The sequence below is a fragment of the Mustela erminea genome, chromosome 5, assembly GCF_009829155.1.
Source record: "Mustela erminea isolate mMusErm1 chromosome 5, mMusErm1.Pri, whole genome shotgun sequence".
Classification (NCBI taxonomy): Eukaryota; Metazoa; Chordata; class Mammalia; order Carnivora; family Mustelidae; genus Mustela; species Mustela erminea.
In genome coordinates, this window is record NC_045618.1 from 60,702,402 (window position 1) to 60,718,554 (window position 16,153).

The 16,153-nt window shown below is 37.7% G+C and overlaps 1 protein-coding gene across 1 annotated transcript in view; it reads right to left on the reverse strand.

The window, feature by feature from the left end:
• Nucleotides 1–16,153, reverse strand: part of LOC116590883 (G-protein coupled receptor 176) — a 326,863-nt gene that overhangs the window by 159,441 nt on the left and 151,269 nt on the right. Inside the window, exons 5-7 of the mRNA XM_032343249.1 lie at nucleotides 12,321–12,504; nucleotides 8,675–8,829; nucleotides 7,253–7,346 (exon numbers count right to left, since the gene is read on the reverse strand). Of these exons, the coding sequence (XP_032199140.1) occupies nucleotides 7,253–7,346; nucleotides 8,675–8,829; nucleotides 12,321–12,504 (433 nt within the window). The remainder of the gene's footprint in view (nucleotides 1–7,252; nucleotides 7,347–8,674; nucleotides 8,830–12,320; nucleotides 12,505–16,153) is intronic.

The following is a 16,153-nucleotide window of genomic DNA, read 5'->3' on the forward strand; positions in this document are numbered from 1 at the left end:
GTTAGAAAAGAAATGTTTTTGGTATTTATTATAGTCAAAGAAGTAGTAGCCTTAATACATAAAGTACTCCTTCAAATCAATAAAAAGGAGCACCTCATTTTACAAAAGAACAAGTAATTCACAAAATGGCTAAAAGAATAAATATTCAACCTCCTTAATTATCACAGAGATACAAATTGTAACTCCATTTTGAATAAGTGAAGTTTAAAACAACTATTAAATCCACTGTTGGGTCTCCAACCTCTGCCTCTTCCTGCACATGGTCTTCTCTTCCATGTGTTTCTTCTTCTGCCTCCTCTTATGAGGGTACTCATGATGGCACTTAGAGCCCTCCTCCATATCCACAATTATCTCCTCATCTTAAAATCCTTAACTTACTCACATCTGCAAATATACTTTTTCCAAATAGGGAAACACTGACAGCTTCTAGGGATCTGATGTGGATCTACAGATTTGATCTCCCGGGGGACCATTTTTTCAACCTAGTTTTCAACCTAATATTTCAATTACTGCAGGTCATAATAAGAATAATTACCCAAGAAGGTTATCACAGCCTTATGTATAATTGAAAAAAACTGAAAAACAAAGAAAACAATCTAAATGTTTAACAGCAGAATATTAATTAAATAAATTATTATGGTATGTCCTTGTAAGAAGTCATTAAAAATAATGCTGACACAGCATAAGGAATATAGTCAATGATACTGTAATAGTGATGTTCCAGGCCAGATGGGAGCTATACTTGTGGTGAAGACAGGATAACGTACAAACTTGTTGAGCGACCATGTTGTACACTTGAAGTGAATGTAGCATCGTATGTCAACTATACCCAAATTTTTCAAAAATTTTTAAATGCTGACGTAAATCATTCCAGTTGTCTACTGTTACATTAAAAAAATCACCCAAAATTTAGTGCCAAGCAATAATAATTACTGCAGGCAAGATCTACTAATAGATGTTAACACCAGTGGACAAAAGTTTGAGGAAAAACAAGATACTTGCATATCTTAAAGTACCTCTTCCAAGATATTTATTAATTATAAAAGGAAAATTAATAACTTTACAATAGAGAAACCTGGCAGACACCAGCTTAACCCAAGTTTTCAAGGTTACCATCACCAGTGATATAAGACATTAACTTTCAGTACCCTCAGTGTGACTGAGTGAGAGCCCGTTATTTCTGGAGTATTCTTGCCAAACATGCATAACCTCTACCTAAATAAGGAGAAACATCACACAAACTGAAATTGAAGGATATTTTACAAAACAGCTAACAAGTACTCTCTGCATGTGTCAAGATCATATGAGACAGGGGAAAACTGAGGAACTAACACAAATTAGAGGAGACTAAGAAAATATGACAACTAAATGCAAAATGGGATCCTGGGTTGGAAACTAGAAAATAAAAAGTAAAATGGTGGGATTTTAAGAAGGCCTATATTTTAATTAGTAGTATTATACCAACATTACCTTCTTAGTGTTGATCATGGTAAAGTCAACCCTTGAACAACATGGGGGATAAGTGCTGACTCCCCACATAGTCAAAAATCCATGTATACCTTTTGACTCCCCAAATACTTTACTAATGGCCTATTTGTTAACTAGAAGCTTTATCAATAATGTAAATAGTCAATTAACATATATTTTATATGTTATAAGTATTATACACTGTATTCTTAAACAGAGTAAGCTGGAGAAAAGAGAATATTATTAAGAAAATCACAAGGGGAACCAGAAAAGATCCCCAAATAGCCAAAGGAATGTTGAAAAAGAAAACCCAAACTGGAAGCATCACAATTCCCGACTTCAGTCTCTATAGCAAAACTGTCATCCTCAAGACACTATGGTAGTGGCACAAAAACAGACACATAGATCAATGGAACAGAATGGAAAACTCAGAAATAAATCCTCAATTCTATGGTGAACTAATCCTCAACAAAGCAGGAAAGAATACGCAATGGAAAAAAGTCTCTTCAAAAAATGTTGTTGGGAAAATTGGACAGACACATGCAGAAGAATGAAAGTAGACCACTTCCTTACGCCACACACAAAAGTAGACTCAAAATGGATAAAATACCTAAATGTGAGACAGGAATCCATCAAAATCCTAGAGGAGTAGGACAACTGGGTGGCTCAGTTGGCTAAACATCTGCCATCTACTCAGGTCATAATCCCAGGCTCCTGAGATCACGCCCCTGTCAGGTTCCCTGCTCAGCGGGGAACCTGCTTCTCCCTCTCCCTCTGCTCCTCCACCCCTGCTTGTGCTCTCTCGCATGTGCACTTTCTATTTCTCTCTCACTCGAATAATAAATAGAATTTTTTAATACTAAAAAAAAAATCCTAGAGGAGAACACAGGCAGAAACCTCTTCAACCTTGGGTGCAGCAACTTCTTGCTAGACACGTCTCCAAAGGCAATAGAAACAAAAGCAAAAACAAACTATTGGGATTTCATCAAGATAAAAAGCTTTTGCACAGCAAAGGAGACAGTCAACAAAACCAAAAGACAACCAGTAAAATGGGAGAAGATATTTGCAAATGACATATCAGATAAAGGACTAGCATCCAAGATCTATATAGATCTTATCAAACTCAACACCAAAAAAAAACACAAAAAACCATATAATCCAGACAAGAAATGGGCAGAAGACATGAAAAGACATTGCTCCAAAGAAGACATACAAATGGCCAACGGACACATGAAGAAATGCTCCACATCCTTCAGTATCAGGGAAATACAAATCAAAACTTCAGTGAGATTCCACCTCATACCAGTCAGAATGGCTAAAATGCACTAGTCAGGAAACGACAGATGTTGGTGAGGATGTGGAGAAAGGGGAACCCTCCTACACTGTTGGTGGGGAATGCAAGCTGGTGCAGCCACTCTGGAAAACAGTATGGTGGTTCCTCAAAAAGTTGAAAATAAAGCTACCCTATGACCCAGCAATTGCACTACTGGGTATTTACCCAAAGATACAAATGTAGTGATCTTAAGGGGCACCTGCACCCCAGTATTTATAGCAGCAATGTCCACAATAGCCAAACTATGGAAAGAGCCTACATGTCCATCAGGAGATGAACGGATAAAGAAGTTGGTATATATATACAATGAAAAATTACGCAGCCATCAAAAGATGAAATCTTGGTGTGCTTGGGTGGCGCAGTGGGCTAAAGCCTCTGCCCTCTGCTCAGGTCATGGGTCTTGGGATCAAGCCCTGCATCAGGCTCTCTGCTCAGCATGGAGCCTGCTTCCTCCTCTCTCTCTGCCTGCTTCTCTGCCTACTTGTGATCTCCCTCTGTCAAATAAACAAAAATTTAAAAAATAATAATAAAATTTTTTTAATCTTAAAAAAATATAAAATCTTTTAAAAAAAAGATGAAATCTTGCCATTTGCAATGACATGGATGGAACTAGAGGGAATTAGGCTAAGAGAAACAAGGCAATCAGAGAAAGACAATTATTATATGATCTCACTGATATGTGAAATTTAAAAGAAAATAGAGGATCATAATAGACGAGAGGAAAAAATAAAACAAGATGAAACCAGAGAGGGAGAAAAACCATGAGAGACTATTAATCATAGGAAACAAACTGAGGGTTGTTGGAGGGTAGAGAAGGTGGAAGGATGGGGTAACTGGGTGATGGACTTTAAGGAGGGCATGTGATGTAATGAGCACTGCATATTCTATAAGACTGAAGAATCACAGGCTTGGACCTCTGAAACCAATAATACATTATATGTTAATAGAATTTAAGTTTTAAAATGTTTTTAAAAAATCATACAGGGGTTCCTGGGAGGTACAGTCAGTTGAGCATCTGACTCTGGGTTTCAGCTCAGGTCATGAGCTCAGGATTGTGAGATCGAGCCCCACATCAGGTTCCAACCTCAGCACGGAAGTCTGTTTCAGATTCTCTCTCCCTCTCCCACTCATGTTCTCTCTCTCAAATGAATAATAAATTTTCAAAAAAAAAAAAAGAAAGAAAATCATAAGGAAGATACAATGCATTTACAGGACTGTACTGTAAAAAATCCACATATAAGTGGACCCATGAAGTTCAATTCCATGTTGTTCAAGGGCCAACTGTACTATGGTTTATACAAGATGCTAATGTTAGGGGAAGCTGGGTAAACAAGCACTCTATGGGTTATTCTGTAACTTTCCTGTAAGTTTAAAATTATTTCAAAATAAAAAGTAAAAAACAAAACAAAATTTAGTGGTGCAAAACAGTAACTAGTTTATTATGCTCACGATTCTGTGGGTCAGTGATTTGAGGGACATGGCAGGAACAGTTTGTCTCTGCTCCACCATGACTAAGGCCTCAGCTGGGGTGGCTGCATTGGGCTGGAGTCTCCAGAGCAGTGCACCTGAGACTGTATGTCTAGCCTTGGCTATTCTCTACATGATTTTTGACAGGAATGAAATATCCTCATATCTCTGGGGCCTCCTCTGAAACACTGGAACAGTTGTTATGTTAGTTTCCAGGGGCTGCTCTAACAGATAACTCTGGGATGGGTGGCTGAAGACAAAAGAGATTTCTTCTCTCACAGTTCTGGAAGCTAGACCTCTGAAATCAAGCTATCAGCAAGGTCATGCTCCTCTGAGGTCTCTAGGGAAGAATGCTTCCTTGTCTCTACCAAGCTTCCGGTGGCTCCCGGTCATCCTTGGCATTCCTTGGCTTGTAACTACATCACTCTAATCGCTGCCTCTATGTTCACATGGCCTTCTTCCTGGGTCCTTGTGTCTCTGTGTTTCTATGTGTCTTCTCTTCTTCTAAGAACACCAAACAGGGCGCCTGGGTGGCTCGGTGGGTTAAGTCTCTGCCTTCAGCTCAGGTCATGATCTCTGGGTCCTAAGATGGAGCCCCTCATCAGGCTCTCTGCTCAGCAGGGAGCCTGCTTCCCCCTCTCTCTGCATGAGTCTCTGCCTACTTGTGATCTCTCACTCTGTCAAATAATAAATAAAATCTTTTAAAGGGGGGGGGCACCTAATCTAGTATGACCTCGTCTTAACTAATTAATCTGCAAAGATGCTATTTCTGAATATGGCCACATTCTGAGGCTCCTGGGAGACATGAATTCTGGTGGGACACTACTGAACTCACTCTAGGTGGGAACTGGCCAGCATCACTCCCTCCGTGTAGCCTCTCCATGTGGCTTGTTTAGAACTTCTCAAAGCACAGCAGTTTCAGCATTGTCTCACACCTTACAGGATGGATGGCTTTCCTCTGAGTAAACCTTCTAAGAAGAGAACCAGAAACTGCTAGTCCTTTAATGGCTAGGGCTGGAATTGGTGTAGGATTACTTCTGCTGTAATCCAATAGTTCAAGAAGTCCCAGCCCAGCCCAGCCTGAAAAAGGAAGCCTAGGAAGATGTAGACTCCTCTATGAGGACTGGAATGAACATACACAGAGAGAAGGAACTGATGTCAAATATCTTGGAAACTGACTACTGCACAGCTCTGTTGTTCCTGACAGCTAAAGGTGCTCATGAGATAGAAATTAGAAAACCAATCACAAAATACCACATGTATAATTTGATCTCATTTCTATTTTTAAAATATATGTGGATATTTGCACTAAAAATGTCTCAAAAAATAAAGAGTAAGCAAAAATATTAAGAATGATTATCTCTGCAAGTTAAGAATTTTGGTGACTTTTTTTCTTCCTGTTTACCAATATTTTCTAATACAGATTACATACGTGTTATTTCTATAACAAAATAGAAGAAGCAGAAAGTAAATGATCTATGATTTGAACAGGCAAAGAGTTTCTGGTCTTTTTGTTTTTGTTTTTGTTTTTATCAGAGAGAGAGAGAGAGAGCAAGCACAGGCAGACAGAATGGCAGGCAGAGGCAGAGGGAGAAGCAGGCTCCCTGCCGAGCAAGGAGCCCGATGTGGGACTGGATCCCAGGACGCTGGGATCATGACCCGAGCCGAAGGCAGCTGCTTAACCAACTGAGCCACCCAGGCGTCCCTTTGTTTTTGTTTTTAAAGATTTTATTTATTTATTTGATGGACAGAGATCACAAGTAAGCAGAGAGGCAGGCAGAGAGAGAAGAGGGAAGCAGGCTCCCTGCTGAGCAGAGCCTGATGAGGAGCTCCTGGGCTCGATCCCAGGACCCTTGGATCATGACTTGGATCATAGGCTTAACCCAGTGAGCCACCCAGATGCCCCACTGGTGTTTTAATTAGGATATACAAAAGGTAAATTTCAATAAGGCCAATCTAGATATAGAGCTATCAAGGAGAAACTCAAAAAGACTCATTAAAAAAAAAAAGACATTAGTCATAAGAAAGGTCAACTCAGATAGGCACCCACCCTCTTGGGTAGAAACATTTGGTATATTCCAAACCCAAATCCCTCAGGCCCAAGCAGCTTCTGAGCTCAATCCTGGATCCAGAAAGAAACAAACTTGAAGGAATTTCATTCATATCAAAGCGCATGCTAAACAGCTACGGAAGTCTGAATCAGGTTCTTGGGCTTCTACAATGTTAGACATTCACTTTGCAAAAGACAGCTGGATCCCAGGATTCTCTGAGAAATCAGAGGTCTTTGCTCAGAGTGAGTCCTATGCCCAAGCTGGACCGGAGAACTACTTAGGTGACATAGGTTAAAGGATTTGCAAAGTGGTCCACCAAGATATATCAACTGCTTCCCAATCCCTAAAATTTTTACCATCATATAAGTGAGTTACAGATTACAAGACTCTTTAATACTTCTGCAGATGAAGAAGGAGGAAGAGAAGATAAAGGAAGAGGAGGAGGAAAAGAAGGAACATAGATACATGTAAACACAAGGTGGGAATGTAAAAATGTGCACAATTAATTGGTTGGTCTCAAAAGCAAGACTAGAAGAGAATAGGCAATAGGACAAATCAGTAATGGGTTTTTATGAAAGGGGTTGCAGAAGCCTGAGTAGGACCCTCCATGGGAGGACTCTAGGCAGTTAGGAGACAGTCTGCATAGACTGGGTGCCTAGAGGTATCTAAGAGGCACAGAAGTAAAGGCAAAGACACTTTGTCTCTTTCCCAGTTTTTCACTGTGCTGCCCCCACACCTGTGAGCAGATACAAACCCTAGAAGCCTCTGAAACCTCTCTACACTCAGGATAGTTTCATATAATCCCACCTAATGTGATCATTTCCCCTAAAGAACAGTTAGGCTTAGAAAAAGAAAAAACAGATGAACTGGAAATCTTACTTTAATCCAAATAATCTATAACTCTGAGATAAAAACAAAGACAAATTTTACTCACCTGCAGTTTCTTCTGATGCATCAGTCAAAGCTAGAAACTTTTTTGTATTTTCCATTTCCTCATTACTTTGCAAAGTTTCACCAGTTTTTGCAAACTAATAAAAGAGAAACAAGTTTAAACATGGAAAAAGAAGGTAACTATACTCATCAATTTTTTTTAATTCCATGGAATCCAAACTGTGTACATACAAAAAAGAAGATTCATTTGTATTTCTTTAGTTAGGAAATTTATTAATGTTCCTGTTTCCACAAAATTCTAGCAATTAATAGTCTCCAATAGAGTTGGAATATATGTCTATCATTACATAATGATTATCTTGGTTAAATCTTCTTCAGCTTCTGTTTAGTATGTCTATAACTAATTAGTAACCTAAAGGTACATCATCAAATTACAGTTTCAGACATTTCAAGATTGATACTGTATTTTATTATCGGTTCAGTTATCATTCTTATTTCCAAACAAGTAAAAATTTGTTACTCAATAAGAGTAAATGATAGACTAACTTTTTCTGCTAAAATTTACACAAATCATTTCTCTAGTTTAAAGCACTGCATTTTGATTGGTGCTTTCTTTCTAGCCCATGCCCTGCCTGGGACTCTTATAAAAATGTATTTTTAATTATTTCTTTTTTAATTCATATTATCATCTAGGAAATTTCCTTGAAGTCAACAACTAATCAAGAAGAAATTTATCAAAAACAACCAATCTGTTTTTATAATACTCCTTACTTTAAAAGTGCTCTCCTTTAAGGAGCAAAGTTCAAATATGAGCCAATGGCTATACATCAAGTCAGCGCAAACACCTGGTCAATTTCCACCTCTCAATACAACAGAGAATAAAAGGTCCAAGAAGGCCAAGGAACATTAACAGAGCACTAGAAATGTACTGAAACAGAAGCAAATACAGCATGGTCACAGACCACAAGCACTTCACAGCTTCTAAGAGATCCTGACCGGCATATGACACAGTGAACTCCTCACTTCCTAGTCACAAAAGTTTACTCAAGTAATAATGGTCAGCAGAGGGTTAAATGTTTGGTATATTTATGAATTTATCTCCAAACTGTAAGCTTGCTGAAGAAAAAGTAGACATACATCCTCGAATGTAGGCGCCACATGACATTCTATTCCAGAGATGGAGAAACCCCAGCCTGAAATCAGGAAGAGATGTCTACCCGTGCTGTCCGTGGAAAATGAACTTGTCTAAACAGTACCTGAAATTTGGAATGCTGCTAAGTTACCTTGACAAGTTCAAGAAAACTATCTCCCTCACCCACCACCCAATACAGACATATATGCACCACTGTCCTACTTCCACAAAATAAATCATAAAGGCAGACTACACTATATGACCACAGTCCATGCTTTTACTCATCTTAGAGGAAATTTTCTTCCATGTCAGCATATGGTAAACATTCCTTACCTTGAGTTCTTCCCACAGCTTTATTCTCATGTCTATACCTTGCTTCTTAATTTCTTTTTCTCTATATTGTCTCTTCACCAATATCTTATCAAGCCTCCTCATCTTCTGAATAGCATCTTGAAGATGAGAATTTAATTCTTTTAATTCGGGTTCATCTATTGTGTTGAAAGTAGGAATGAGTTTGAAGTTTAGTACAACCATAAAGTTTTATTTTGTGTTTTATCTGCTATTGGTTCTTTCATTCAACAAATGTTTATGGCTCACAAGAATAACTAATATTGGTGTCACGTATCTTGATTTACAAAGTACTTTCACATGTATTTTTTCATTTAATTACCTAACAACCCTGTGAAATAGACATTTATCTCTGTTTCAAGTTGAAATAACTGGATCTTTTCTTTTTTCCCTTTTTAAAAAATTTTTTAATTTAAGCATAATAGACACACAATTTTACATTAGTTTCAAGTGTACAACATAGTATTCAAAACTCTATAACACGCTCTATGCTCACCACAAGCATAGCTACCAACCGTCACCATATAATGCTATTACAATACCATTGACTGAAAAAAAATAAAGCAATACCATTGACTGAATTCCTTATGCTGTGCCCTTTATTCCCATGACTTATTAATTCCATGACTGGAAGCCTGTATTTCCCACTCCCCTTTAAGTGTCCTTGAGTTCCTTCCATATCTTGGCCATGAAAGATGATAATCTGCCAATGAGCATAAATGCTCAATCTCAGCCATTCTAGGTTAGATAATTAGAAATGGCATATTCTAAAAAAGAAAGAAGAAAAAAGGCATATTCTGCTAAGAAAGACCAAATTTTGCAACTTTTTAAAATCCAGAGAGTCCAGCGTGTTTCTCTATAATGTATATCACTTCCTCTTTAAGGAAAAGATTATCTCCAGAAGGGAATTAGCTTATCCAAAAAGAATACTGATCTTATTAATAAGCAGGCTTTGCAAACCTTATTGCTTACTTATTTTAAATGCAAGAGCCTTTAGTTCTAGTCCCTCACTGCCAATCCTACCACTCTCAGCCTCCATATAATATAAGTGGACTAGACAGTAGGTACTCGTGCATGAAGGAACTCATGCAGCTCTGAAACAACAGAAACAAGTACAGCATAAACGGCCAAGAGCAGGGTGCCTGGGGTGGTTCAATGGGTTGGACATCTGACGCTTGATTTTGGCTTGGGTCATGATCTCAGGATCATGAGATCGAATCAGGGAGTTGGGCTCCACGCTCAGCACAGAATCTGCTTGTCCCTCTCCCTCTGCTGTTTCCCCGCTTGCGCCCACACATGTGCGCCCGCCCTCTCCCTCTCTCTCTCAAATAAATAAAATAAACAAAATGTTTAAACTGGGCCAACAGCTAATCTCAACTATAGTGCCTCATTTCCTGATAACTGTGATCCTGAGTCACCCAGCCCAACTTTGAGAGCTAACCACATCCTAAAAATTATTGAGAACCCAAAACAGCTTTTGTTTATGTTACATCTATTGATAATTACCATATTAGAAATAAAAACTGAAAAATATTATACAGATTTATTTATTCACTTAAAAATAATGTTATTAGTAATTACATATTAACATAAATATAATATTTTTATGACAAATAACTATATATTCAAAAATTATTAAGAAGAATGGCATTGTTTTAAATTTGTAATATCTAGCTTGATAGAAGACAGCTAGATTCTCAAATCTACTTGTATAATATATTGCAATCTCTTGTTTCACTTAAGAGTATATGAAGAAAATCTGGCCTCATAAAGACATGTACTTGGAAAGGAGAGGAGAAATGTAATAACTTTCTCAAGTAATTGTGGATACTCTTCTTTGATACTATATCAAAACTCAACAACGGGTATTTTTTTAAAGAGTAGTTATAACGTGAAATTTATAACCATATCAGTGAGCTTTATGTATTTGTCCTATTAAAATCCATACAACTATCTTTCATGCTGAATGGATTTTTTACCCTGCACTGGTCATTTGGAAAATTATAATTCACTGACTTATGCAGACCTTCAAAATGTTAACACATTTTGGTATATTTAAATTTTTTAAAAAAATTTGTTTAAATATTTAGCATTTTTTAAAATCTCATTGGTTAATACCATCATCATATTTTATCAGAGAAGTCTAAATATTGGAATGGCATACATAAGTTTTCCAAAATTCTATTTTCACTTGAAAGCCCAAATTTTATCATTGACAAAAGATACTGTCAATTATTTTCCTTGAAGTAGCAGGCTCATTTCATCTTTTTAAAAAATGGCTGCCGGGACGCCTGGGTGGCTCAGTTGGTTGAGCAGTTGCCTTCGGCTCAGGTCATGGTCCCGGCGTCCCGGGATCGAGTCCCACATCGGGCTCCTTGCTCCGCAGGGAGCCTGCTTCTTCCTCTGACTCTGCCTCCACTCTGTCTGCCTGTGCTCGCTCTCGCTCGCTCTCTCTCTGACAAATAAATAAATAAAATCTTTTAAAAAAAAAAAAAATGGCTGCCAAATACCCAAGTCTAAATGATAATAGTTTGTCTGTCAGTCATTCTTTTGCATAAGAATGGTGTTCCATTAAAAAGTGGCCAGTTCAGTTCTCAACTTCAACTATCATACAAGTACTGTTCCTCAACCCAAACTTCACATTTTGGTTTACAGCAGAATTGCTTTATATACCTGCCATTTTACCTCATAGGCAATTATAAAGATGTATATTTGAAAAAGCAAGATTCGATAAGATTAATAATTTTTACTGCTCCATCAAAGATGTTCTTGACTGGCACTGGCTATTTCTTTCTTCTGCCGGTATCTGGTCATGAAGAACACAATGACTACTAGTACAATGGGATATAATGCCTTTATTCATGCAAAAGAAAGCACCAGCAATTTTACTCACCAATGCTTTTGTACCATCACTGCAAATGTCCATTCAGTGGGTAAAAAGGCAAATGGCATTATTTCAGTATTAAAATGAATTATATTACTGATATACCAGTATTATGATGAAAGTAGTCTCACTTTGCAAAATTCCGGTAAAGGACCCAGCAATCCCCCAGGGCTCTGCAGACCACATTTTTAGAATTCACTCTGACCAGTATTAACTTAATAACCAAGGGGAAAAAAGGGCTCATTAAAAATCTAAAAGTTATTAAGATCAAATGTGATTATCCTGAAGAAGTCATATATAAATTACAGGATATATTTTATTGCATAATTTAGTCATCAAAAAGATCAATAAACCATGTCATAAAATGCACAAATACTTTCTACTTGATTAATGTAAAATGACCACAATAACAATTTTATTCAGTTATGTTTGTTTCATTATTTTATTATTTATTTCACAAATTTCATTATTTTTCTGTGTTTTTAAGTGTTTTAAGTGTTTTTATTATTTTATTATTTTTCTAAGTGTTTCATTATTTTATTTTATTTTATTCATTATTTCACAAATTTCATCATTTTTCTAAGTGTTTTTAAGGACTCCACATTATTCTAAATAAAAACCGGTGCTCACAAAGGTATGCCTCTTGACTATTATTTCTACCCAGCTGATAAAAAACATATGTAACTCTAATATTTGAACTATAATATCTGTCACTGTCATTATCCAATCACCTAGTGATTATCCTACCTGAACAGTCAGGGACTGTCTGATGTTGAACAAAGTTCAGACCTTCGTCTGATCCATCCTCCACCAATTTTGGCTTTTCAGAGTCCTTTTCCCCTTTATCATCATTATTGTTTCTACTTTCTTCTGCATTGCCGCTGTCTGAGTTGTTCTCTTTACCAGAGTTCAACTTGATTGCAGTATCAACCTCATTATTTCCAAAGAAATAATTTTCATAAATAATATATTCTTGAAGACTTTACATTTCTAGACTAGTTTAACACTAGTGTGTGTACGTCCTCACATACTTACATTAGTGTTAAACTAGTCTAGAAATATTTCACTTTTTAATTAAATATAATTTAACTACGCAACTAAATTTAGTAACATTTGCACCAATTGCCCCATTGCCCGGCAATTTCCAGCAATATAGAGAAGGGGCAGGAATCAGTCCCACGAGGGACCATTCTCTGCCCACCCTGGAGATGAGGCATGATGGTGCCCGCTCCCTGAGCTCTCACTCGAATGGAGAGTCAGCACTCTGCTGTCCCATACGATGGCCACTAGCTACATACATGTGGCTATGAAGAGTTGAAAAGCAAAGAGTCTGAATGGAGATGTGTTTCTAACGTGAGTCTTCAAGTCAGAATCCATGCTTTTGTGATTATTTTTTAAGCTAGTCACAGTTTTTCTATTTCATTTTGGTTTCTCTTTCTATTTTAGCAATGCTCATTTTGAAAACACCAGTTTGGGGCAGCTGTGTTTTCCTGAGAGAACAAGAAAAGACATCCATGGCCGCATTGGGGCGGGGGGGGGGGGGCGGGACAGGGATCGTAACCCCTGACAACTGCGAGTGGCAGTGAGAGTCACAGTGGAAGGGAACACAGCCCAAGGGAGAGGCAAAACCTGAGAGAGAAAGAGAGAGAGTCAGCCACTGCTGCAAGGAATACCTTTCTCCTCCCAACCTAAGAATCCAGCCCTTGGACGGTTTTCTGTTCTCTCTGCATCCACGTGGTCAACTCTTGGCCACAGGAATCTGTGCCCCTCTGTGAATCTCCAGGACAGAAGGTGGGTGTTATGGAGAATTAAGCTGCCAGGGACACGGGACGGCACGGAGCATCTCTGTTCACCTGGACTAGGGCATAAGTCCCAGTGGAACTGAGCCAAGATTACACAGGCATTATTTTTCTTATTTGTAGGTTAGGCCTCCACTGGTTTCATTCTATACTGGATCTGTTCAAAAACACACTTCTGTGAAAGGCCGGGTTAAACCCTTAAATTCCATAAAACCCAGTAAATCCTTGAGGCTACAGAGTTTTGTAAAAATGCTGAAATTGTTGGAAGAGATCACATGAGCCCTGTCGGTTATTTATATCTTGGCATAAATAAATTTGGCCGACCTTTCCCAGAGAATGGTGTTTATATAGGGGAATACAGAATATAGAAAACATAACTAGATATTAGCAATATACTTGGATGGTACATTTTGCGTCCACTTCAGGACACAGAAAGACCTTTTATATGTATCACCCCATATGATCCTAACTCTTAGAATGAACAAGAGCAATGGAGCAACAAGATGAAACTGGAGAACAAAAGGCAAACTTTACCCATTTTATAATTTTACCCACAGTTCCTCACTCCATTAGCAACAACCATCTTTTAGTTTATTTGAAAATAAACTAAAACGGGCTTCCAGAAATTAAAAATATGTCATTAACTTTAAAAATTCAATGGATTAGGAGCATCTGGGTGGCACAGTGAGTTAAAACCTCTGCCTTAGGCTCAGGTCATTATCTCAGGTCATCTGGGCTCTCTGCTCTGCAGGGAGCCTGCTTCCCCCCACTCCCCTCTCTCACTCTGCCTGCCTCTCTCTCTGACTACTTGTGATCTCTGTCTGTCAAATAAATAAATAAAATCTTTAAAAAAAATTCAATGGATTAAAGAGTAGATTTGACATAGTATAAGAAAGAATTCAAAAATTCAAAAATAGATGTTAAAAAGTCCCCAGGATGAAACACAGAGAAAGAAATGAATAGAGAATGTTAAAAAGAAGATAAGAGAAATAAAGGATAGCAGGGAAAATTTCAACAGATATTTAATATGACTTTCATGATGATGCAAGAGAAAAAAAGGAGGCAATATTAGAAACATTTTTCTTAAATGACTGAGAATTTTTCAAAAAAACAAAACACACAAATCCTCAGATTGAAGAAGTTCTGATCACCAGAAAGATAAAATAAATAAATCCATACAAAGGTGAATAACAGTAGATACTGAAGACAAAGAAAAAAAAGTTAAAGCAACCAGAGCACACAGCACACGCTGTAATGAATATCAGATTTACAAAAGCCCTCTCACTGGCAACAACAGAGGCTAAATGCAAAATATAAAAATGTAACACATAAAACTATAACACTTTCAGAAGAAAACAGAGGAGGAAATCTTTGGAACCCTGGCTTAAACAAAGAATTCTTGGATGCAACAAAAAAACACAAGCCTCAAAAAAATTTTGACAAACTGCAGTTAACAAAATTTCAAGTTTTTGCTCTTCAAAAGACACAGTTTAAAGAATGAAAAGTCAAGCTACAGACCAGTAGAAAATATTTGCAAATCATATATCTGACATGATACATAAAGAACTCTCAAAAATTATAAGAAAAAAAATACAATTTTATATATATATAAAGAACTCTCAGAAGTTAACAATAAGAAAAAAATACAATTTTAAAAGTCAGACAAAGAAAACTAATACACTTGGGGTGCCTGGGTGGCTCAGTGGTTAAGTCTGTGCCTTTGGCTCAAGTCATGGTCTCAGGGTCCTGGGATCGAGCCCAGCATCAGGCTCTCTGCTCCGTAGGAAGCCTACTTCCCCCTCTCTCTCTGCCTGCCTCTCTGCCTACTTGTGATCTCTGTCTGTCAAATAAATAAATAAAATCTTTTTTTTTTTTAAAGATTTTATTTATTTATTTGACAGAGAGAAATCACAAGTACACTGAGAGGCAGGCAGAGAGAGAGAGAGAAGGAAGCAGGCTCCCTGCTGAGCAGAGAGCCCGATGCGGGACCCGATCCCAGGACCCTGAGATCATGACCCGAGCCGAAGGCAGCGGCTTAACCCACTGAGCCACCCAGGCGCCCCTAAATAAATAAAATCTTTAAAAAGAAAAGAAAACTAATACTTTCCAAAAGAGATATGTGGATTACAAAGAAGTACATTCATTATTAGTCACCAGGAAAATGTGAGTTAAAATTACAATGAGATAACTAGTATATAACTATTAGAATGGCTTAAAAAAAAAAAAAAACTAACAATATCAGCTGCTGGTGAGGATGCTGCTGGAACTCTCATATTTCTCATGGCAACAGAAAACAGTTCTGCAGTTTCTTATAGTTAAACATACACTTACCATACAACCCAGTAATCCAACTCCTAGGTATTTACCCAAGAAAATTTAAAAACTATTTCTCCCCCAAAAAAATTCAGTATACAAATATTGATAGCAGCTTATTCATAAACACCAAAACCTGCAAACAATCCAAATGTTCCTTAACATCTTAATGGATAAACACACTGTGGTACACCCACACAAAGGAACACTACTCATTAGTAATAAGGAGTGAACTATTGATACCTATTAAAACAATAGAGGAGTCACAAATGCATTGTGCCAACAGGGAAAGTCAGACTCAAAAGCTACACACTTTTTTTTTTTTTAAGGGTTTATTTATTTATTTGAGAGACAGAGATCACAAGCAGGCAGAGAGGCAGGTAGAGAGTGAGAGGGAAACAGGCTCCCCGCTGAGCAGAGAGCCGAATGCGGGGCTCTATCCCAGGACCCTGAGAACATGACCTGAGG